This window comes from Talpa occidentalis, unplaced genomic scaffold (genome assembly GCF_014898055.3).
Source record: "Talpa occidentalis isolate TD23 unplaced genomic scaffold, MPIMG_talOcc4v2.1 talOcc4.6, whole genome shotgun sequence".
NCBI lineage: Eukaryota > Metazoa > Chordata > Mammalia > Eulipotyphla > Talpidae > Talpa > Talpa occidentalis.
The window spans coordinates 41,161,888-41,186,238 of NW_023604972.1; the positions used below are offsets into that span (position 1 = coordinate 41,161,888).

At 36.6% G+C, this 24,351-nt stretch overlaps 1 protein-coding gene across 2 annotated transcripts in view; it reads left to right on the forward strand.

Moving 5' to 3' along the window:
• SLC4A4 (solute carrier family 4 member 4) overlaps nt 1-24,351 on the forward strand; it is a 347,176-nt gene that overhangs the window by 169,760 nt on the left and 153,065 nt on the right. For both annotated transcript variants that reach the window (XM_037530399.2, XM_054688304.1), the window contains exon 7: nt 21,790-21,866. In XM_037530399.2, coding sequence (XP_037386296.1) covers nt 21,790-21,866 — 77 coding nt within the window. The remainder of the gene's footprint in view (nt 1-21,789; nt 21,867-24,351) is intronic.

Sequence of the window (24,351 nt, forward strand, 5' to 3'; positions counted from 1 at the left end):
TGTCTTTGTCTCACAATTGAAGATTTACCACATACCGTTTTATGTTGCTGTTTGATATTCCATTGTTTGTATTTTTTTGTTTCAACTACGTAAAAATCTCATTCAGGACAGAGGCTGTGTTTTATGTTTCTGTGTCTCTTCCAGTGCAGCGTAGGTACTTGAAAAGGAGTTGTACAGTAAATATCTATTGATCCTTGACACGCTATCATTTCATTAAAAACAACTAACCGTCCAGCTTTCACTAGTCCATCCTAATCACTGTAAACTGTTAACCAGAAGCAAATATTGTTTACCTGCAGAAAACGATTTCTCATTATTCCTTCTCACCCTGTTCTGATGAATTTGGTTATCATTTTATTCTAATAGTTAACATGGAATTATTTCTCAAAAACATTGCCAGGAATATCAGCTATAAAGCAGGGTTGTGAACAAGGTTCCATTTATTTAATCTTCTGGTATTCTTAAGAAAGTTATTTTCAGGCTTAGTGTAACTTGAAGTAACTACCTTTAAAAAGCTACATTTAAAGTTGCTTTGGGGGAGTAAGCACTCATCATTTTTACATTGTGCGCTTCTTATCTTAGTTGTCACCTGAGGCAGATGTGAGCTTATAGCTCTTATCCATTTCAGACACTGCCAAGGTATTGAATTAAAAGTTGGAACAAATCCAAAAATGATTTCCTCTTACAGATCTCACCAGCAGGTTTGAAACCAGCCCGGGCCACTGAGCACAAAAGAGAAGCTCTTACTTCTGCTTTTCAGGACAAGTTAATACCCACCTAAATGCTTTGCCATTATTTGCGTGTAGGAGTATACCCTATCTTGGTGAATCCAGGATGGCTCTTTACTCTGAGCGCTTATCTGTGAGTTCAGTTTGACATTGAAGAGCCAGCATCATCTGAGCTTAGAAAGTACTTCAGTCTTTGTAGTTACCGGCAGTCCAGGTCAGCTGCTGTGCACTCTTGGGTCTGTACTTCAGAGAAGAAAATGAGGTTTCAGGTTTTTCCTGCCATCTTCTGCACATTCCAGCATCTGTCTTCAGTTTGCTTTGTATTATGTCTGTCTAGTCTGTGAATCTACCAGGCAGAGCCCTTCAGGTCCAGTTCAGTGTTTTGTTTTATTTTATAGGTCATTATCTGGTGTTAAGTGTTATACTGCCCTAAGTTTTAGTATCAAATATACTTTTTTCCAAAAATTAAACTTCATGGATATAACTCTGTAGATTCTTGTTTCATCCTACAAACAGATTACACAGTTATTAGAATTTAATAAATGGATGTGTAAGTGGGACTTTATTTTGCTTTAAAATTATTTTGTTAATTTTTTTTGGGCATTTCTGAAATTAAGTAATTTAAAGTCTTTCAACTGGTGGAAAGATGTTTTTTGACCATATAAAAATCGAAATTTTCTATGGCTCTAGAGTTTTCTCAAAAGGTTTGGAACTTCTTTAGCAGAGCGATAAGCCTAGAGTTCACTTTAAAAGTTCAAGTCAGTAACTGCTACCTAGACCATATTCCAGTGGGATCGAAAGAAATGAGGGAAATGCAGAGGTGACAATGATCTGAGAGAGGCAATGGTGAATGCCCCAGAGAAGTAAGAGGCCAGGCCTGTTTGTCCACAGTGTGTGACCTGGTAACATTTGTTATAGCCTCTGAAAATGCTTTTTAGAAGAATGGATGGTGGGACATAAAAAGAGAGGTGGAAAAAGCATTCTTCTTGGAGGAGGTAAACTTTTCACTGGGTCTGAAAATATAGACTGTGCTTCTGTGAAGAGAGATTACAGTAAAATCAGGATAGGCATTGAAATGCAAGGCACGGCTGAGAGAAGAGTATAAAAGGAACCAGGATGTTGAGAAAGTAGAAAGAAGAATTTGTGTGAGGTAGAGTAAATACATATTTAATGAATAATTTAATGTTTGGAATATTTTTTGAGCCATTTATGTTATTATTTCCACATCGAATTTGGTCTTTCAAAAGGCAAAAGGAAATCCAAGCACAACTCTTGCTATAGCTTTTTATAATACTCTGCAAAAGACTGTAGGAAATAAAATCTTTCAGCAATCTGACATCTACCATCAGACTTTTCAGTTAGCATAAGACATTTAGAAAACTTAGGATGTATCCAAGAATGAATTACAGCATTTTTCAAATATAGACAGCTTTAACCACTTTTTTTAAAAAAGAGTTAGTATTTATCCTGAGCATCTGAAAGTCTTCTTTAGTTATTCTACTGATACCTAATGTTATATTTCCAATGATTTAAGTGCATGCTGGCTTTACAAGTCTATAAATACAGAAAATCAAGGTGGAGAAGAATAAAAACTTAAAAATTATATTTTATTTTGGAGTTCTGAGGATTTGAGACTATTTTAGGAGCCACAGACTTGGAAAATGTCTAGCAATCTCACCTTATGAACTAGAGTCTATCCCCTCCCCCACACTCACCCTCCAAACCCCAAAAAGGAGTGTTTGGGATTTGTGAACACTCAAACTTATACTTGGCAAACTGGTAATATGTGAAAGATGTTCATAATCAAACTCTTCTGCTCATAATCACAAATGTCCCTTTTCCTGACTTTCCATGTTCCTTAATATCCTCCCTTTCAGACTTGGAATTTCAGAGTTGTCTTTGGTTATGTATTACTTTTCCCCTCTACCCACAAGGAGCTACTAAATTAATTCAATCTTCTCTGTAATGTTGTTTGCTGTTCTAGTCCTGTGCTTCTTGGTTTTGTTCTGGTCCTTATTTCCTCTTGCTTAGTCTAATGCAGTAGCTTTTTACCTGAGGTCACTGCTTATAGTTGTGTATATGCAAATGCTTTCCATTCATTCTTATTCTACTTGTGACCTCCACATGTAGAGCTGGTGGTAACCCTTCAGTGTATCTTATATTCTTTCAAAACCCTTGGCCATGACATTTAAGACTGATTGCACAGTGACCTAATGTTGTGTAAGCAGCAGTTCAAGCTACTGTTTTGCCCTTTATACTACAGTCCAGGAGCTGCCTACCATTATTTGAGTTTCCTGGGTGTTTCCCTTTGTTACTGCCTTTGCCCTGAACATTCTCTCCACTTGGAAGACTCCTCCCTCCTAAGACTTTCTGTCAAAAATCTTGAAGGCTTACATTCTTTTTGAAACCTTCCCAACCTGAAGTACTCTGCTAACTTTGAACTTTGAGAACACCATTTTTGATTCTGCTTTGTGTTACAGTGTGTGGGTATGTGTGATTGAATCTACTAGCTTTACTTTTTTTTTTTTTAAATAATTGTTTATCAGTCTTGACTTCATGATTAGAGTTTTTGTGTTTTTTTTTTTTTTTAAATTGAGGTAATGTTGGTTTCCATTGTTGCTTTTATTTTGGGAATAAAGGATCCCCCCTTCAGGTGTTATTACCTTAGTGCACCCACCACCAAAATGCCCTTAGGCCATCACCATAGTCCATTGAGCTGCACATTTCTTAAGGGCAGAACCCATGACACTTTGGAATCCTCCACTGCAGGGATTGACAAACTACTGCTCATGAGTCAAATCTGAACTGCCACCTAGTTTTGTAAGTAAAATCTTACTGGACCACAACACAGCCATGCTTATTCATTTATGTATTGCCTGTAGCTGCTTTCATGCTACAGTGGTGGGTTGTGTAGTTGTATCACAGATAAAATGGCCACAAAGCCTAAAATATTTGCTATGTGCCCTTTTACAGAAAACATTTTCTGACTCTTGCACTATAGTTCTGGCTTTCAAAATGGGCACCGGGGAGTGCTCTGCATCTCTGACACACTTTCAGAGGCTTGAAAGGTCTTAAAATTTTCTTTATATGATTCAACTCAAACAATATATTTCAACAGATTGAACAGAGGAACCAGATGAAAGAATCCAGCTGTATTTTATTAAGTCATACATGAAAGATATTTGTAAAAATGTGAAATAATGATGTTCTTTTCATTAAATGTTTTGTTTTGGAAAATATAATTATTTTTCATAAAGTAATTATATTAGCATCTAATGGGTTTATTTGTTATTTTAAATTAATAAGTAAATATCTAAAAAATTTTAGCTTTGATTCCTAATATGGTAAATATTGATTGATATAACCCAGAAAAGAAGTCTTAATTTTTCAGTGTGTAAAGGTATCTTGAGACCCCCAAATTTGAAATTTCTGCCCCATTGTGTCTAGTAGAATGTCTTACACAAAGCAATAAGTCAATAAAGGTTTTGTGATTGAGCACCAGAAAGAAATGATTAAAATATAAAATGAAATAAAGTACAAACAGTAATAATAATAGCTGAAAGTATTGAAAGGGAAGAATAAGTAAGATTCATTAAGAAACGATATCTACGGTAGGTTTGAATTCCTCCTTCGGTTCTCAGAGAAGTTAAGGAAACATAGTGGAGTGAGGTGGTGTGAAGAATTGAGGCAATGAGAAAAAGAGCAGGTCTTTATGACCTTTTTTGCTGCTTTCTTAATAACAAGTCATCAGGATGGGCTTGATGTTGCTACATTGACAACCAGCTCCAGCATCTCATTTATTTAACATTGCAAAGTTTCTTATTCACATTACTAGATATTTAATGTCGATCTTAGGGAGCTGTCACCATATTTTTTGTCAGGATCCAGACTAATGGATTTCTTCTTTCTAATACATGCTTCCACAGTTGTGGCAGTGAGGAAGGTAATAGTGACTCACAGGCTGCCTCTTACTCCCCTGCCCAGAAATGGTACATGTCACTTTCACTCACTTTTCATTTGCAGTAGAGAGTTATATGTCCAAACCTGACTTGAAAGAATTTTTATCCTTCTGTGTGCCCATAAGATAGAGACTTAGAAATACTTAGTAGAATACCACCCATGGCAACACCAAGAGCAATGTGAAGCTATACAAAGTCCATATGCAAAAAAATTCTCCTATATACTCTCACAAAGATGGAAGATGAATGCTTTTCTTATAATAAGGGAAGGCTGATGTTACCAATTCAAGGTCTACTGAAGAACCACTAGGTTTGTGGTTTTACAGTGGACTTCTGAGGTAGACTAGATTAATTTGAAACTGAAGGAGAGTGTTTCATGCAAATATACAGTAAACCACTCTTATTAGACCAATGTCTGGATTTAATTCTTGGAGACAACTGAAGATCTAACTACTTGGAGTAGGATGTCTATACACATGTGAGTGAGCAAGACTGGAGGAAAAGCAAATGTAATATTCTAGCTACAGATATCAATTTCTAAGTTAATAATGAAATTTCTTCTTGGCAGCAAGCAGTAGAATTTTACTTTGATGGAAATTGCTGGCAGAATCTTCAGAAATATGGTTTTTCTTTTTGTGGGAAACAATGTTTGGTGTTGTCCTGGTAATTGAGATCTAGTTTTACTCTTTTTAATGCCTCCTCCCTCTCAGTAGCCCCTCATCTATTCCTTGTCAGACCAAAAAGCATGTATCATCTGGACTCCTTTCCTTCATCCTCTACTATTTTACTTCCTATTTGTTCCTGCCCTTCCCTGATTCTCTATTATAACTCCTTTGCTTCAGATCTTCATCTCTTTTGTGAATTATTTCACTGTCTTACTGTTACCCAGCCTTTATCCTCACTTCTTTAAATCCATCCTTCACAACTGCCAGAAGAACTGATTTCAGCCAGAAATGTATCTTATCTCTCACTTTGCTTAGAAACACTTAGTACCAACTCCTTATTTTTTTTGTCTGAACCCAAAATCCTTAGAATGATGTTTAGAAATCAAACCCAAGTTTTCTAACTTGTGAGATGCAACATGACTTGGTTTCTCCATAACTCTCATTATCTCTTGATATTTCTACTCTTGTGCTACAAGCTCCAGTAATATTTAGATTCTCATATACTTCTATTCCTTTCCTTTCATTCTCTCTAAGCCTTGTTTATGCTTTTCCATCTTTTCCCACTTTATGTGACAAAATTTAATCTCTCCTTGAAGCTCATTTCCTCTAAGAGATTCTTTTTTGTCCCTCTTGTTTCCCTCTATCCTGTCAATATGAGGTCACCATTTCTGCTCTTATACCTCCACCATTGCTTTATTATCATACCATAGAAAAGTATGTTTCCTTTATTGTTGCAAAGTGCTTGAAGAACCTGAACGACAGCCCATTGATTATTGAATCCTCATTGCTAAGTGCAATGTCACACTTAGTAGAGGTTCAATAAATGTTGGGCTGGATTAATTAATCTGCCTTGTTAAATTGTTACTCATGACAGTGCACTGCCAGTCACACTTGACTCTTCTTGGTCACTATTAGGTTGGTATGAACAAGGTATGTTTTCATCATTTTTAAGAGTTTAGTCAATTTGAAAACAAGTGAGAGGAAACAATGTTATAGCATCTACTTAACCAGAATTGTCTCATTTGCCTGAGACAATCCTTTTGAACAAAAGGTGGTTCCATTTTTGTTTTTGATTATTGGGTACACTTGGAAGGAATGATGATAAACTTCTAAATTTATTTACATTTCCTTATTTGTATGTTAGTCTACCCTCCCTGCCTCCCTTCCCTCCTGAGGTGGTAGTAGTGTGGGGACCATTATTGGGTCATGAAATGTGCCTCTTCTTACATAGAATTGGTCATCACTTGGGACCTAACATAGTGCCTCGCACACAGACATGAACATTAGTTTCATGAATATTTGCTGATTAAATGAACACTTGAAAATGAGAGCAAAGACTGAAAAGACAGTCAGTTTGGAAACCATACATGCTACACTAGTTCTTTTCTCTCAAACCAGCAAGTTCATCTGGACCCAGTAACTGAAGGGTAAAATGCAAAACCAAGCCCCCAGCAGATGATTCACAATGGATATTATCTTAAGTGAGAACCAAATCACTTTTTTTTTAAGCCATGAGAATCTGATGTTCTTTTATCATAACCATGAATCTCTGGGGGCAGGAGTGTTTAAGGTTACCCAGTGAATGGGAGGCCAGGGTTTCAATGCAAGTGCACAGACTCCAGATGACAGGATTATTTTTTCTTTCTCTCTGTGGCACATTTTTTTCTGTCCACAGGTGTCCCCACATGCAGCCACATAGTGTTCTTGTCTGGTAACAAGGATGTGGATGACGACTCAAGTCATAAAATGAAAATCCTGTTGTTTCTCAATGAGAGGCAACAAGTCAGCATTCAGAAATGTAATTTTCTGGGGTGGTTCTGTTTTTGAAGGCCCATTCTTCTTAACCCCAGGGAACAGCTGGAGCACACAAACTGTTATGCGCCATGATCAGCTTTTGCTTCAGAAAGAGCCCTATAACATGATGGGTTCGGCAAGTAGTAACCATGGTTACAAATCAAAGAACAGTCTTGTTAGGTGAATGTAGTAAAGAGCCTAATATCATCATCCTTTTTGAAGAGGGAAAACAGGATAATAATATCATCATCCTTTTTGAAGAGGGAAAACAAGATAAATCCAATTACAATGACAAGTTTTTCCCTCAATAAAAGTCTTATTTTAAAAATTGATCCAGCACACACTTAAGCTGGGGTCTGAATTTTAGGAATTGCTCTAGGTATCAAGATTGAGTCATTTACCCAATTTTCAAAAAGACATCTTTGTGTAATTTTTGTCTGTGTTTCTAGGAAAGTGCCTGGAGTCTGTAAGAAAGTGGCATTTTCTCCTAACTGGCTAGTGGCTCAGGCTATGTAGGTTGTTGTTAGTTATTATTTGTAAAGTCAGTGATAGCTGTAAGTTTTGTCTTCCATGAGAAGGATTATTATCAGCTTGGATTGGGAGCACACTTTCCTCTAGTGGTGATAATTTTATTCTATCCAGTTATAGTAATATAGAGTTTTGGTGTGTTACATTAATTCAGTCAAATTATTGATTCATTTATCACTTAAATATTTTTAGGTATCACTCTTTGACTAGTAATCAGCTAGGTGCTGGGAAAATACAATGAATAAAGGCAGACACAATTCCTACCTTCAGACCTACTGTTTAGAACTGTTTTATCAAAGGAGGAAAGATGTTTATGATAAGCTGATTGACCTGAGCAGAGGGAGAAGTGCCTGTAGAGAGAGTGGATCACATCCGAAGAGGGAGAACGATAACCTAAACCATCTAATAGATGATCAGCTAGTGACAGCTCTGACTCAGCGAAGGGTGTCAGAAGAATCGGATAAAAGGTGACTTAGTTAATTCATGAGAGCTGACTCAACAAAAACATAGAGAACAGAACCAGTCCCTATGGGTGAACATTTTAGAAGATACTGACTTGAGACTCCTGACTTTTTTAGATAAGCATTTGAATGTAAAATTAATTTTCATGATTCAATGATTCATGAGTTCTGTAATTTTTAAAAGGATTAAGACCTGACCCAAGTTCAGGCTGGTAAAGCCCTGTTGGGAAGAACATAGTCCCATTCTTCTGGTATGAGGATTCAGAGTTTTCCCATCAAGGGACATTTGTACACCAGCACTTGGGAGGTGAGGAAGGCGGGAAGGCTGCCGGGTCCCTCCCCAGTGCTACAGAATTAGAAACGGGAAAGCAAGGACTTCTGCATATGAAAACCCTTAGGAAAGTCTGGGTGCATAGGATGTACACAATTTCGAAGGAGTTATGTGTATTTAAATTAAAGCCAGGTCTTTCTGAGCATGTGTGTGCTTAGGGTGGAACACATGGCTTTAAGTCTGACCAGATGCTCCTACATATCTGGGAAATTTAGGCAGTTTACCATGTGTTAGAATAATTTTTTTTACAGTGAAACCGATCACTTCATTAAGAGGCTAATTTCCTGTCATCAAAAATATGTCAGTAGATATTCGGAGACTGGTTATATCTGATGTTCTATGAGAAAACTGCTTGGGAGAGAGGTTGGTTAGATGATCCCCAGGTGACTTATGTAAAGAGAATTCTGTAATTCTCTGAGCTACATATGTAGTAACCTTCCAGAGTGTCTAACCTGTAGGGCATGTAAACTTACTGTACCCTCTCTATTGTACTCCTGGAGGAATATATGGAGGAATTTATGAAGCTAAAGTGTTGATACTGATTCAGGTTATCATATGAATATCATTCTCAATCTCTGCTTCTTTTCATCTTGATTTAGTACAATATGGATTTTTAAAGAAAGCACCTTTTTCTCACTGGTTTAAGCAACCTTTCAACAGCATAACTAGACCCAATGAAACATTCTTTAGAGTCTCTGTATCTTTTTGGTGGTGGTGTTTGCAGCTTCATATATTTTACCACTTGTTCACCCTCCATACCACTTCATTACTAAATATAGAATGTCATATCTTGTGCTCAAATCAGAATGGCAGGTGCTAAGATGAAGTGAGACTATACTCTCCTAAGAAAACATTAAAGATTACCTAAAGAACCATCTGTCATCACAGTATAACATACATAAGTAAGCTAGATACAGGTTGCAGAGGTTTCTCAAGTAAATAATTACTAATGACCTTTATGCTCAGCGAGACATCTAACACTTTCTTTAGAAACTCTCTAACTTTGGTCTGTCTGATGTCACCACTTACCATGTGTGTGGTGAATAACAGCTACATGTAGGCCTTAGTCCTCATATCCTGAGTTGGCTCTGGTGATTTCAACCTCCAACTGCACCCCCTTTGTTTCTGAGCTCATCTCCTTAGGCTGGAAAATTACAAATGGTGGAATCTCATCGTATTGTTCAATTTCCTAAGATCTTGAGTTCAGAGGGGATTTATGCTTATAGTTGTGGGCCAAAGGGAAAGAGAAGAAAACAAAAACTCACATTTATTGAACATCTGTGCAGGACACTTAATGTGTTTCTTTGTTTGATCCTTAGAGTCATTCTTCAAGGGATTATTGCTCCCATTTTATAGTCTTTTCTTACTCCAGCTTTGTCTTCTTTCCATGATATCATGCTCACACAAACCATCTTTGGGTTCCTTTCTGTTTGTTTCTCTATATGAGGTTCATCTGAGAGAAGTGAGGGGTGACCCATCAACCTAATCCCCCACCTTCCAGTCAGAAAAATGATGGTTGTTGGTGCCTTGCATGTCTGTGTCATGAAGTTAAATATCCACACCCTTGTGATTTCTTAGAACTAGATGATAGATGATTAGATGTGATTTGACACTTACAGGACTGTCAACTGTAAGCATCTCAGTTCAAGTTGGACTCTTTAATAAAGTGAATCCTGGGCCCATGCTAATTCTGAACTGACCTCCCCAGAGTAAATCTACATCACTTGAGGCCTCAAAGTTATCACAGCATCAGAACCTAGATGTCACTGGGTTGAACTGTGTAATAAACCTTTCCAAGGGAGAGAAAATGAGTGAATGAGCAAGTGGACATAAGTAGAAGTGCTATAACCTACCTTTGCTCTGACTCAGACTTAACAGCACTTAAATGTGGAGAGTCTTCAGGGTCACTTGGGTGATAGAGGCATCGTTGGTCCAGAGGTGCTTGTGGCTGCCTTTATGAAGGCTGTTGTCTGAGTTGTGGGTTACCTGTGATCACTTATTGCCCAATGTGGATCAACTCATCGGGTGTACATCAACAAGGTCATGAGGATTTACTGCAGGAGGAAGCCAATTATTGATCGAATGACCTTTCTTTAGGTCATATTTTGTGAGCCATAAATCAAGTAGTGAAAAGGGGCTACATTTGTAAATGGAGGCCAAAGAATGTGTATGTTATCTTTTTAACCTTTTGTACTGTCCTTATATCTATATTCATATCATGTTTATATCAACATCCATATCTATGTACAGTTGACCCTTAAACAACATTGGTTTGAATTGCTTCATTTCACTTGTGTGTGGGTTTTCTTGTAATAGATGATGCTAAATTTATACTATTGTTAAATGTAGTATAGTACTGTAAGTGTATTTTTCATTCCTTATGATTTTCTGAATACCGTTTTCTTTTCTCTAGCTTCCTTTATTGTAAGAATACAGTTGACTGTACAAATAACATATAAAATACATCTTAACTGTTTATGTTATTGGTAAGGCTCCTTGTCAGTAGCAGGCTATTTGTAAATTTTGTGGGTTTTTTTTTTTTTTAAAGATTTATTTATTTATTTATACAAGCACTGGGTATAGTCAGAAGCGTGGGAGGGTGAGAGAATTCACCAGAGCCAGAGCGGGGAACAGAACAGGCAGACCGGACAAAATACACTGCTGAGGGGAGCAGCAGGCTGCAGGAGAGGTCTGCGCACCATGTGGGACCCTCGCTGGTGGCCGGGATCGAACCGGTGCTGCAGAGGCTGCGGGCAGCTTCGCAGCCCAGTGCTCAACCGCTGCGCCACCAGGGGAGGCCCTATTTGTAAATTTTGGATGAGTCAAAAGTTATGCCCGTGCTGAAGGTTTGCCCCCTTAACCCCTGTGTTGTTCAGGATCAACTGTTTTTACTTGATTGCAGATACAGGACTGTGCTTTTTTTTTCCTACATATAAGTTTCTTGTATGCCTAAAGCAATATATGTGAATAAAGTTTCATATAGTGCCTTTTGGGATTATTTTACCTTGCCATAATGAAAAAAAAAAGGGAATGTAATATTATTTCATGGAGAATGTTAAAAATACTTTTAAAATACTTAAAAATTGATTAAAACCTTTAAAGTTTTTGATCTGCATGTTATATTAACATTTGATTTGATTAAGTCTCCCAAGTTTATCCAGTCGTTCAGTAGTGTTTCTACTTAATCTCGGGTACTTAGAAATAATAAAAGTTGTTTTAATTAACATTTATTATGTGACAAATTGACATGTATTATATATTTATTAAAGTCATATAAGGAAATGGTTATGAGATTGAAAAGTACAGAAGGACTTCTAGTGAAAACCAAACTGCTGCTTCATCTTCTCTGTTCCCATGCCTGCCCTTATAATAATTACCATTTTAACTCTTTAATTTGTTTCTAATTTCTTCCCATAGTTTTTGATTATCTTTAGAACTCTTTATAAGTTTAATTTACTATTTCTAATTTATTTATCTTAGATAAATAATTATTTGCTAGAAATAATTATTTGGTAAAAAATTTTATTTGTACAAACGTTTTTCTTCTGAGTACATGTGTAGCATTATAATTAGTTCCATTATTAGTTGCATTTTTAATTTTAAATAATAAGCATGTGATTTTATTTCTTTTTGTAGCAAATATTGACAGGACCTTATGACTTCTTACCTTGTGAGAAAAGGGTATCAGCTTCTTAATTTTCTGTGCCCCTCTCCTAGCCACTGTCACTTCTATTCTCTGGCACTGGAAATTCTATTATTTATTGTCGATAGTATTTAGATTTACATTCTTGCTTCTATCTACATGCGCACTCTGTATTTTTATGGCTAGTTCACTGTAAAGCTAGAATTCCATAAATAGCTGTATTATTATGACTATGAATAGTTTAAAACTGTATAATGAGTTATAATTGCATTTTCTACCTTATACAGCTTTTTTCAAATTTGCAGTTCTAAATTACATTTTTCAAATTTTCTGTTGCTACTGTGTTCCCAAACTCAGTGTCTCATGGATACATATAAATCTATTTCCTTCTTGCAGATCCACCCCCTTGCTGTCTCTTCTCTCCATAGACCACCCTTCTGCTCCCTATGAGACCATTGCTCATAGACCTGCCACATGCTGCCCTTTTGGCATACACACACACACACACACACACACACACACACACACACACACTTATTTATTTATTACATAATCCTTCATTTTTGTACAATGTATTATTTCCCCGTGAAATTCCCACCACTGCCAATTCACCCACAAACATCACCATCATCCCTTGTGCTCATCCCCTTTATTTTTTATTTTTTAATTTTTTTAAGATTTATTTATTTATTTATACAAGCACTGGGTACAGTTAGAAGCGCGAGAGGGTAAGAGAATTCACCAGAGCGGGGAGCAGAGCAGGCAGAGTGACGAAGAACACTGATGAGGGGAGCAGCGGGTGGCAGGAGAGGTCTGCTTGCCATGTGGGACCCTCACCCGTGGCTGGGGATGGAACCGGCACTGCAGAGGTTGCGGGGCAGCTTCGCAACCCAGTGCTCAACTGCTGCACCACCGGGGAGGCCCTGTCCCCTTTATTTTTATTGCTCTCTTGAATTGCATAGCATACACCTTTTTTCTTAGTTTATTCCTTCAGATTACTAAACCACATTTCAGGGACCTTTGTATTAAAGAGCATACATTCTGTGTTGCTTAAGAGACTTCCAAAGTCTCTTATTTATTTTCTAGAGAGTTTTGGGATTTTCTGCAAACAAATAATTTTTGTTTTCTAAACTGCATTTCTTCTTATGAAGTGTTATTATTATCATTATTATTTGGCATCTGTTTTAGCCTTGGGCTTCTCTCTTAAATTTATGATGATCCTCAGTTGTATTTCAGAGTTGCTTTAGAATGAGTAGAAAGTTTATTTTTTAAGTGGTACCCTAAATTCTAGAATTCAGAAGATTTTGGGTTACAAAAACCTACACTAATGCCCTGGTCTTTTCTGAATACCCTTTTAGCAAAAACCTTGTGGTGTGAAAGCTTGGCTGCTGGGTGTGAGCACGTGGATGGTATTCAACTTTCCAGGACCTCATCCCTTCAGCTTGCATTTTACTAAGGCAGTTTCAGTATGGAACTTCTTCAGAGTTTGGCAGGGGTCTCTCTTTCTTCACTGCATGCCTTCCCCCTACACATATTTCCAGTGTAATGTCTGTATAGTATAAATTGTATCCGTCTCTAATATTCTTCTTCCTGATCATCTCCTCTGCTCATCTTCCCTTGAAGTTCCTTGTCTCTGTTGGTTCTACCAGTTCTTTCAGTTCATGAAACTTTAAACATTATTTTTTTAGAATTAAAAAATAATCTAACACTTTTTAGTGTCAAGGAAAGGAGAGGGAGTTAATTCATATTCTGAGTCATATACTGGTTGATTGATAGCCTTCTAAAATCATTTTAAATATACATACTTTATCAATTCCTCTGTTAATCTGAATTAACAATCATCCCTCCTTACCCCCACCCCCAATATCTTGTGTCTGGTTTCTATACATAGATCCAAGAAAGTAGGCTAAACTTAAGAAATCAGAGACTGGTAACTGTGCTTGGAAATACACGGTTGCAGGAACCTACTGAAATTCTTTTTTAACTTGGCTTAGGAACATTTAGTAAAATCACTTTGGGTCAATGTCTATTGGGATGAAGGCAGTGGGATATTCATTTACTGCTGTCATTATTTCTAGTGGCTTAATTACCATTGATAAGCCTTTCCCACTTACTCACTGGTGTAGGCTTGCTGAAGGTATTGGCTCTTTTCGTTTGTGGATAAGGTCACAAATTATTTTGCACACTTACACTTCTATTCTTTGGCTAGAATAACTTTTCATTTTTTTTCATAGTTTTAGTGTGTGTGTGTATGTGTGTGTGTGTGTGTATGTGTGTGTCAGTGAGGCCCACAGAGAAAGCAATTATAGAATCACAAATCAATATATATAATTACAGATATCACATATTCCTTCAGGTACTTTATGGGGATCTTCCTGTTCCCTAAATTTTCCAGTCTTTGTATTCCAATGTTTCCTCAGTTGAGTAGAGATTTTTTGAATGTCTTTGTGTGTGTGTGTGTGTGCACACACGTACATTCATGCACACACAGAGAAAGGAAATGCTTAAAAAATTAAGCCATCTATTTGAGATCATAATGTAAATTGAACATCTATTGCAATATTATTAGGTAGGAGTCTCCATGAGTAGAACATTTTGCTTTTGCTCGTTGAAGTTTAAAAAGAAGTAGAAGAGACAAAACCTAACATTGGATCTTGGGGAAAACCCACAGAGTTATTAGAAGATTAAAAAAACAGGTGAGAATCGGGTCAAGGGAGTTGAAGTTGGACGCATTACTAAGTGGCCTGTGGATGGCAGAGGTCTCAAAAGGGAAGTGAATGATCTTTCAAAGGAAAGCGTTGTATTTGTGAGAACTCTCTGCTTTGGCCTCTGCATATTCCCACCTTTCTTTGTAAAGATAGCTTCTCCATGATCTTTGACCCATACATTAAACATGACTTCAGCATTTGGCTAGAACTTTACTCATATACTTTGATATTTATCTGGATCTTTTGATATCTTCCTCCTTTCAAATTTGTTTTACTTTCCATGCCAATCACATTCTTTGAATTATTTTAGTTCTCCCAGAATGTTCATTGGGAGCAGGGGCTCTCCTTTCTTTTCATTCAGGTATTGAGATCCTCCTTTTTTTCTTCTCTTTCACACCTCTTGTTTCTTTATTTGCAGGGTTTTCTCTTTCTCCCCTTTATTGCTTATCTCTGTTCCCACTATGGACTGACGGGCTTTTGGCCAGTTTGGCAGCCTCTTTTCTTTCTGTTAGTTCTGGGCTAGCTACAAACTTCTCCCTTGTTTATTCTAAGCTTTCCAAGTCTAAAGGCTCTTGAAGTATGCACACAGCATCTCCTTCCATAGGAAATGGACTTTGAGCAGTCGTGTTTGTAGTAAGTCCAATGGAAGTGAAATGATAACCAGTTGCTATTAGTATTCATTCACAAATATTTAAGTGCCACTGTGCCACACTGAGGCTTTGTGAATGAGACAAACCACGAACCTTGGTTCTTGGCTCCTGGAGTTACATTATATTAAATCAAAGACAAACAAATAAAAAATTCTCTAAACAAAACTAGACAACTAAAAAATAAGCAAAATACCCAAATTGATTTTGTCTTAGTTATTTCTAACTTTCCTTTGTTTAGTGTTTACATTTGAAATATTTCTATATTTCATTTGGAAGTGGGAGTGAGTGGATTGGGGATCTAAAGGACATATTTTATTATTATTTTTTAATGGTCATAGTCTGTTGATTCTTGATAGTCTGTGCCATGGAGCATTAGGAAACTGGTCTGACAAAATCCAAACTTACCTTCTGGCCATTTTGTCTAAACCTTCTTAGTCAAACTCATTGCCGGTATCCCAGTTGATTTAGTCTTCTTTCCCCATTAAAATGCTCTTTTGGTGATTGAAATTGCAGTTGAAGTAACTTGAAATGTGGAAAACCAGTAGGGAAATGATGAAGAATTGGGTGTATGTTCATTGTGGAATTTTACAAACGCTTGTTTATGACTATGGATTAGGACATTCAGAGGCACGTGGCATTACTGCTTTTGTAATTGCATTGTTATTTCCTTTAGCATCCTTTCTTCTTTGTCAGAGAACTCTACTTCCTTGCCTTTGGGGCTATTATTTAATTACAATGACAGACAGAGTAGCTGAGTTCAATATTTTCTCCCTTTGTCTTTATGAGGATAAAAAATAAATGAGGATTTCAACCTTCAAAACAGCTAAAAATTGGAAACCAAGATCTTTTCTGCCTTAACCATACTTAGCAGTCTTATACTGTGCAGAACTGGAAAGGAATATATTCTTTGTGGTTGTACATTGAGTTTCTCTTTATTAGAAATGATATTCATGTACTTATTTATGTCAATAATATGGACCAGTTTCTTTTCTGAAGCAGTGGTATTGGTATTAAGGAAGTCAGATTTTTTGTGTGACCATGAACTTATTAAACCACCTTAAAGTTCATTTTGTTTACATATAAAGAGGTTATGCATAACCTCAAAATGTTGATAGAGGATAAAGTAAGGTAATGTAAGTTAAAGCTTCTGGCACTCAAAAAGATTAGTTGTCTATTAATCTTGGATATGGATATTTTCTAGTGATTTCATTATGTCAACAAAATAGAAAAAAAGAGTATTAGTAAATCGTGGGGTGCAGAACGCATACACATGCTTTATTCTGAAATTGGATTTATTTTAATTTTGTGGTCCAAAGCAGTACAAATCAGACCCACTCATCTGAGTTTTCTGACATTGACGATCAGATTCACTTACATGGCTGTTATATATAGTTACCTTAGTTATTTTTCATGTTAAGATATTATTTAATTACTATTAAGAATTAATAACCCAGTTTAGGTAAATACCTAGGAATGGAATTGCTGGATCATATGGAAGCTCTATGTTTAGTACGTCAAGAAATCTCCACACAGCTCTCCATAGTGGTTGGACCAGTTTGCACTCCCACCAGCAGTGCAGGAGAGTTTCTTTTTCTCCACAACCTCGCCAGCATTTGTTGTTGCTAGTTTTTTTTTAGTATGTGCCATTCTCACTGGTATAAGATGGTATCTCATGGTAGTTTTGATTTGCATTTCCCTGATTACAAGTGATGTTGAACATTTTTTCATATGCCTGTTGGCCATTTGCATTTCCTCTTCGGTGAAATTTCTTTTTAGCTCTTCTGCCCATTTTTGGACTGGATTATTTTCTTTGATTTTGTTGAGTCTCATCAGCTCTTTGTAGATTTTTGTGATCAGTCCTTTATCATTAGTGTTGTGTGCAAAAATGTTCTCCCAGTCGGTAGGGTTTCTCTTTGTTTTGGTTATTGTCTCTTTTGCTGTGCAGAAGCTCTTTAATTTGATGTAGTCCCAGCTGTTGATCTTTGCCTTCACTATCACTGCTTTGGGTGATGTGTCTGTAAAGATGTCTTTGATGTGCATATCATGTGGTGTTTTGCCTATATTTCCTTCTATGTATTTTATGGTTTCAGGTCTTATGTCTAGTTCTTTAATCCATTTTCCTAGGTATTTTCCCAAATGACACAGAAACATTAATTCCAAAGGGCACCTGCACGCCTATGTTCATAGCAGCACTATTTACAATAGCTAAGCTATGGAAACAACCCAAATGCCCAAAAATAGATGACTGGATCAAGAAGATGTGGTACATATACACAATGGAATATTACTCAGCAATCAAAAAAGATAAACACATGCAGTTTGCAGCAACGTGGATGGAGCTAGAAGGGATCATGCTCAGCGAAATAAGTCAGAAAGAAAAAGAAAAATGCTGGATGGTCTCACTCATAGTAGGAATTTAGAAAACTTAAATAAGAGACCAAGAAAAAGACTAATCAATACAAAGTAAAAATCAAAATCAACAAGCAACTATAAACCAGAGGGGGGATAGGGGCAGGGAGAGGAAGGACTAGAGTCAAAATAAGGGGGGGTGCAATTATATGGGGAATATAACCATAATGAAAATGCATACATTGTGCAAAGATGAAAAATGATGTGAGAATTATATAAAATAAAATATTTAAAAAAAATAAAAACCCAGTTTATTTTGTAGGTCATATGATTTTTGTTTAAGCTTGTTCCCGAGGTCTCCTACTTCCTTGTTATAAAGGTAGAAGTGAGAGAGGGAAGCATTTGTGTGTCATTGCCTTACATATACTTTTATCTAATATGTGTAAATTTAAATATAATCCATTTCATATGTTGTGCATTCTCCTCATGCCCTTTTATTATATCTAATAGATGCATTTGCAAAGGAGTTTATGAATTGCTACATGTGTGCTAAAGAATAACAATGATTTTCTAACTTAGTACAGAATGCAATTAATTTTTTAGAAGACAGTATGTACCTGCCAAGTGGGTACTTTGAAAATGAAATTATTTTTGATTGTGTGAAACTGCTTGAAAATGTGATTCTGCAAAGCGTTCTTTTTCTTTTGGCCAGAATACAGTGATATGGAAATTAATTATATTGATTATGCACTGGAGTCAGGTTCTTCTTTTAAAAAAAAAATCAAGTTTAAAGATGCGATGATTCTTTGGATCCAAACCCCTTACAAGACATTTGTATGGTCTGGATTTTAGAAGCAAAGGACCTATTAGTGATAACCTAAAGTAAACATCACCACCAGTATAAAATAGCACACTTTACTCTGTGTTTTAGCTTTTAGGTACAAGGTGAAATCTTCCTTTACCACCCCTACTCATTCAGAAATGTAGTATAATGAATTTACAATATAGGCCAACACTCTAAATAGAAAGCACTGATTTATTCTGATGGTGTGTCTTATTGAATGTCAGTTGCAAAATATCCACAATAGAATGTTGTTGAGGGATCTGTTGTATAATAGCTTCCTGGGTTTGCCAAAATGCCACACACCCACATTTCTGATTGCAGATACAATCTGGTTTGTAATCTCTTTTGGTTCCTGTCCTTGTCTTCTTTGATTTGGGTGATATGTTACTGAAAAAGTTAATTAAACAGTGAATTTACAAAATGAAGTTTTTTATTTTATTGTGTAGGTGAGGATTTAGAGCAAAAGCCAAGTATGTAACTTGGAGGAGGGCAAGATTATCTGAACTACCCTGCTTGCTACTTCAACTAGGTACTTCTTTCTTCTTAGATTCCTACTGGGACACATCCCCTGTTAAGATAACTGGCTTGTTTTACAGCAGTAGTTCTCAAACTTGTGCTTTGGAATCACATGGAAGATCTGTTAAAACCCCCATTGCTGGACCACTGTATTACCCAATATATTGATAAAGTGAGACTGGGGTATGAGTCCCAGGAATTTGTGTTTCTCACAAGTACCCAGGTGATGCTGATGATGTTGGTCTGGGAACCACAGATTGAAAACATTGGGAAGCTTTTGTCTCTGGCTCAGGGTGTTGAACCAGAGGATGTTGAACCGGTGGGGTGAAGCGGGTATGTGTGCTAGGAAGGAGGTGGGAAACGAATGAAGAAAACTGATTATCTTATTTAGGGTTTACCTAGAAGTGTTGGCTTCTGTATTCTTCCAGTGTGTTGCAAATTTAAACACCATCAAAACTGTTCATATTGATTACTTCTATAAATTAGAATCAATATGGATAGGAGGGATAATAAATTTGATTGTTTCCTATCATCAGCTTCCTCTCCCTGTCCTGGTTCCTACATGTGGACCTGTGCCTTTCTTCCCAGGAACTATGCCTTTCTCTGCCCCCATATGATATAAATCTAGATAGTCATTCTATGACTATCTTTTAGAAATGATAGAAATGATGAGATAGCATATGAAGTTTCTTGGAAAAATTGTGACATTAATCAAGATTACCAATATAATAAAAGTCTTGTTAATTTGTCTTCTACCTATTCAGGTTTTACAGTAGTTAGGATAATGCTTGGGCTGAAATTTGCTTTTGCACTATTTTATGAAGTATTTCCAATGCAGATAACTGAATTGAGGATATTGCCTAGGAAATTTAAATTACTTAATGAAAAACTTCCCTCAAATTACTGCAAAGCTGCCCTTATATACAATTCATTTGATATTTAGAGAATAATCATTTATGTAAGTTGCTTTGATTTATGATTAGGATCACAAAGGCTGCATTGTCTTAGGTTTATATAATTCATATTTCTATTCAGGTAGAATTGTTTCCTAGTTAGCCCAAATTACTGATTTTGTTTCTTAATGTAAAGTGAAAAATTATACCTATTCATCATTTCTTGTTAGTTTCAGGCACAACTTTATTTGGGGGCGTTAGTGTTTATACCTGGTATCTTTTGTATTGAGTGGACACTAGCAACTTGGTATGTAGTGCAAAGGAAGAATATGTGGCCTTCAAATTTGTTCTTTTGATTTTTCTCATAAAGCAGTTTTCACATTTTACTCTCCTTTGAAAAAATGCTCTGTGCTCACATTTTCCTAGAATAAAACGTCCTAACAGGTAAAAGGGTTTAAAAGATTTAGGCCATGCTTACTCAATGAAATGCAGCAGAGTGGAAAATATCCTGTTTTACCAGCTCAAGACAATTATGATTTTTCTGATCTAGTAGCTAGAAACAATTATATTATTTAAAGAGCTACTGCTTTAGAAACATTAAATTATTATGAGTAGTTTTTAGTCTTTTGTACAATTATGTGTTGAAGTTTTGACCTCAGAGTATTAAAGTATGTAATCTAAAGAGTTGTAAGTAAATGGGAAGCTCTGTTTGAACTTCAGTGCTTGTTTTCAACCCTTGTCCCCTTGGTGTGAAGACCAGCCTGAGTCAGATCATTGAGGATTAATGATGAATGCATTACTCAGCAGCCTCCAGGGGTTGGGTCAAATACCCTGGCCTTGAAAAGTTACTCTTTTGCTTAATAAGCCTAGAAATTTCAGGTCCAGCTGAAGAATGAGTTAAGCATTTTGTTGATTAGCATTATCTCCTTAAAAATGGCCCATCACTCTTCTAGGCACCCCTCCTCTTGTTCTCGTATAATGGTGTCTAAAGTCATTGGCTGGATTGTCAGTGGATATTACCTGCAGCAGCTGCCAGAGAACTTGTTTCCCATATGATAGTCCTATAAAATTCATTCCTTGATTTGAATAAAGAGAGATGTTAAAGAGGCAGAAGGGACATGCTTATTGTAGTCTATCGCTAGAAAATGGGAATGTAGGAAGTAAGGGAACCTGTGATTGCACAACTTTGAGGCAAAGAATGGGGATTCTGATCAGAAGCCCAATAATGAGAAATATTCTTGATAAGCTTTTTCGATTACGAAAGGTAGGTAGAGTGAAAGGTGAAAAGTGTTATAGCCAGGACTGTAGGGACCTGAGGCAGAGGAAGTCCAGGCCTGTGTCCTGGGGCCGCCTCTTCATCTCTGCAGGGCATAGGCAAGGGAAAGAGCACCCAGTAGATTGGGATATGTGTAGAGGGCTGTGATCAAACCAGGAATAAATTTATTTTTTATGCTTATTGCTTTACATATTTCTTTCAAAGTTTAACTTATATTGGAATAGAGACAGGCAATAAGACTTTAAAACATATTTGGGATTTAGCATATTTTTCATTTAACTGTGCTTGTGATCCAAGCTGGATTCTGGAAAACTCTTTAAAAGGATCTTAATGTAGTTAAAGCATCATCACCATTTCCATCATCATCTACTGGTGTTTATGAAACAAAGCCAAGTTCCATGTTTTTGAAAAGAATTGTAATTCAGAATCACTTTGTTTTCCCAGGTAGCCCAGCCATGGCCCACAGGAATTTGACTTCCTCCAGCCTGAATGATATTTCTGATAAACCAGAGAAGGACCAGGTAAGCAAATAATTCTTGCTTCTTTGAAATGTGTTACTAAATGTTTATCTAGAAGATGCTGAGAAAAGATCAGAAATGATCCTCCTAACTTAAAATGAACCAATATGTGTAAATAGGAGAAAGGTTCCTCTTTCTCTGAGGAAAGAGGAGTAGTATGTGAAAGGATTTGAAATTCAGAAAGAATTAGAGTTGTGACGCCAACTCTTTCAGATATATTTCCTTGGATAATTTATAGCTTAGAGTTATAGTGGTCTCAGATCTGAAATAGTAATAATAATCCCTACCTCAGAATTATTGTGAGGTTTAAATGAGATATTTTATGACAGAAGTATTCTAGTAACCTATAAAGGGCTTAAAATTGCTGAATGTTGTGAAGGTAAGTAATGTTTGTTTTGTTGGCTCTATATATTTTTTGTCTATTGAGTAACCTGTTTGAACTAACGAACAATCAGGTTTTGAATTTTAATTTGCTTTCTTTTGAAAAGAATATGATAGAAATTGTGCCATTTTCCCAGTTAGGTAAGTGTCTGGGCTTAGAAAATGGTGTGAAGTACAATTTTGTACTTTACACTAACACAAGTTATTGAACTAAGTAGGTTAAAACTGCACCTGAATAAGTAAGGACATCCGAATTATTTATTGCTAAGGCAATGAATTTTGATTTATGATGTTATTCATCTTTAACTGGCACTTGTAGTAGTTACTGGTTTATAGGCCTTGGTGAGATCTAAAAAGTACAGGAAAGTAAGATGTTCTTTGTTGTGAAAGGGTTTTGGATTCTTCTAACCAGCAGTGCCCTAATTGTACCTTTAGCACCTCAGACCTAGATTGCTAGAAAAGCCATTAGAACTAATCCTTTGTCTTTGTTTTTTCCCAAATCAATACACTTTTCATATTATTGACTCATATTTCTCCCCTGCATCAAAAGCTGATCATACCTTCCTATTAAGAGAAGTTCAGGATTCTCTATCTGACTTAAGAATTAAGTACCTTTGAAATCTGGTGTTATCATTTTCATCTTAATTTATTTGTATTTCCCTGAAGAAGGACTCTCTCTTTGGTCAGACCTAATTACCTCCCCCTTTTAATCTCAAGAGTTAATTGAGATTAACTCTTGACTCTGGGAGCTGCTATTGCTTCAAATGCTAATATGGATAGCTCTCCTCCCTTCTGTTTACCTACCTCTTAAAATGATCAAGGAGAAAAAACATTTAAATATTGGATGAATTAATAGCTACCAACTAGTAGCAGAAAAGAGAAAATGCTGTCCACTACGACTTGCTAAAAATTGCCCTAAGAAGTACCAGGCACATTTTGGCCAAACAATGTTCTGATATGAGGTTGCCAGGGGTCTTGATTCTGTACAAGGCAGAGTTTCAGATAGAGCTGGTTGACAGACTTTTGGGGGAAAGTTTCTTTTGTTACATATAGTTCTTGCAAGGAATTTGCCAATGAGCATCTGATAAATGCTGGCGGAGAGATTTTTCTTACCTTCTTGTGTGTCTTCACATTTGGGCATATGCAAAACTAATTTCATGGCTTCAGATGTGTATTACATAAGATTTTGATTCTAGTGTTAGAAGAAATATGTTGGAACATTTTGATTTTAGAATGTTGATTTTGCTATAAGCTTGTGTGATTGTTGAAACCGAAATCTTTGATGCCTATCACCACTCACATCTCTTGCTCAACCAGGTTCATATTAAGATGAAACCAGGAAGATTCAGTTCAGGAGTTTTGTTTCTTTTGTTTTCAAATGCAAAAAGTGGAGGTTGATGAGTGTATCATCTTTTTTTTTTTTTTTTTTTTTTGAAGGTAGTGCTTTTTGTTTTGTTTTTTTTTGAAAGATTTATTTATCTATTTATACAAGCACTGGGTACAGTCAGAAGCGCAGGTTGGGAGGGTGAGAGAATTCACCAGAGCCAGAGGGGAGAGCAGAGCAGGCAGAGTGACAAAGTACACTGCTGAGGGGAGCAGCGGGCGGCAGGAGAGGTCTGCGCGCCATGTGGGACCCTCACCCGGCAGCCAGGGAACAAACCGGCACTGCAGAGCTTCGCAGTCCAGCACTCAACCGCTGCGCCACCGGGGAGGCCCAAGTGTATCATCTTAAAGGGAAAATCTCTAGCTATATTGTATCTCTTATGGTAACCATAGTTAATCTGAAGAACTTTTCATCCCTCAAAGAGGAAGAAACTCTGTTCTTTGCTTTCCATCAGGCTTTGAAGAGAAGTTTTGGAACTGACCCATAATGTCTTACACAACCAAAGATAAAGTAGAAATTCAAACTAATGTTTCCAGTTTCTATACCTACTATTTTAGTAACTTAAATACCAAAGCTCCTTCATCATTTTGGGGTGAGAAGAAAATGGCTTAACAACAGAAGATGAACTTATGACAAAAACCATAATAAACCCTGGCTTTTATTTTTTAACCTGTTTTTTTTCTCTGTTTGGGTAGAGAAAAAAAGGTTGCCAGGCTCAAATAT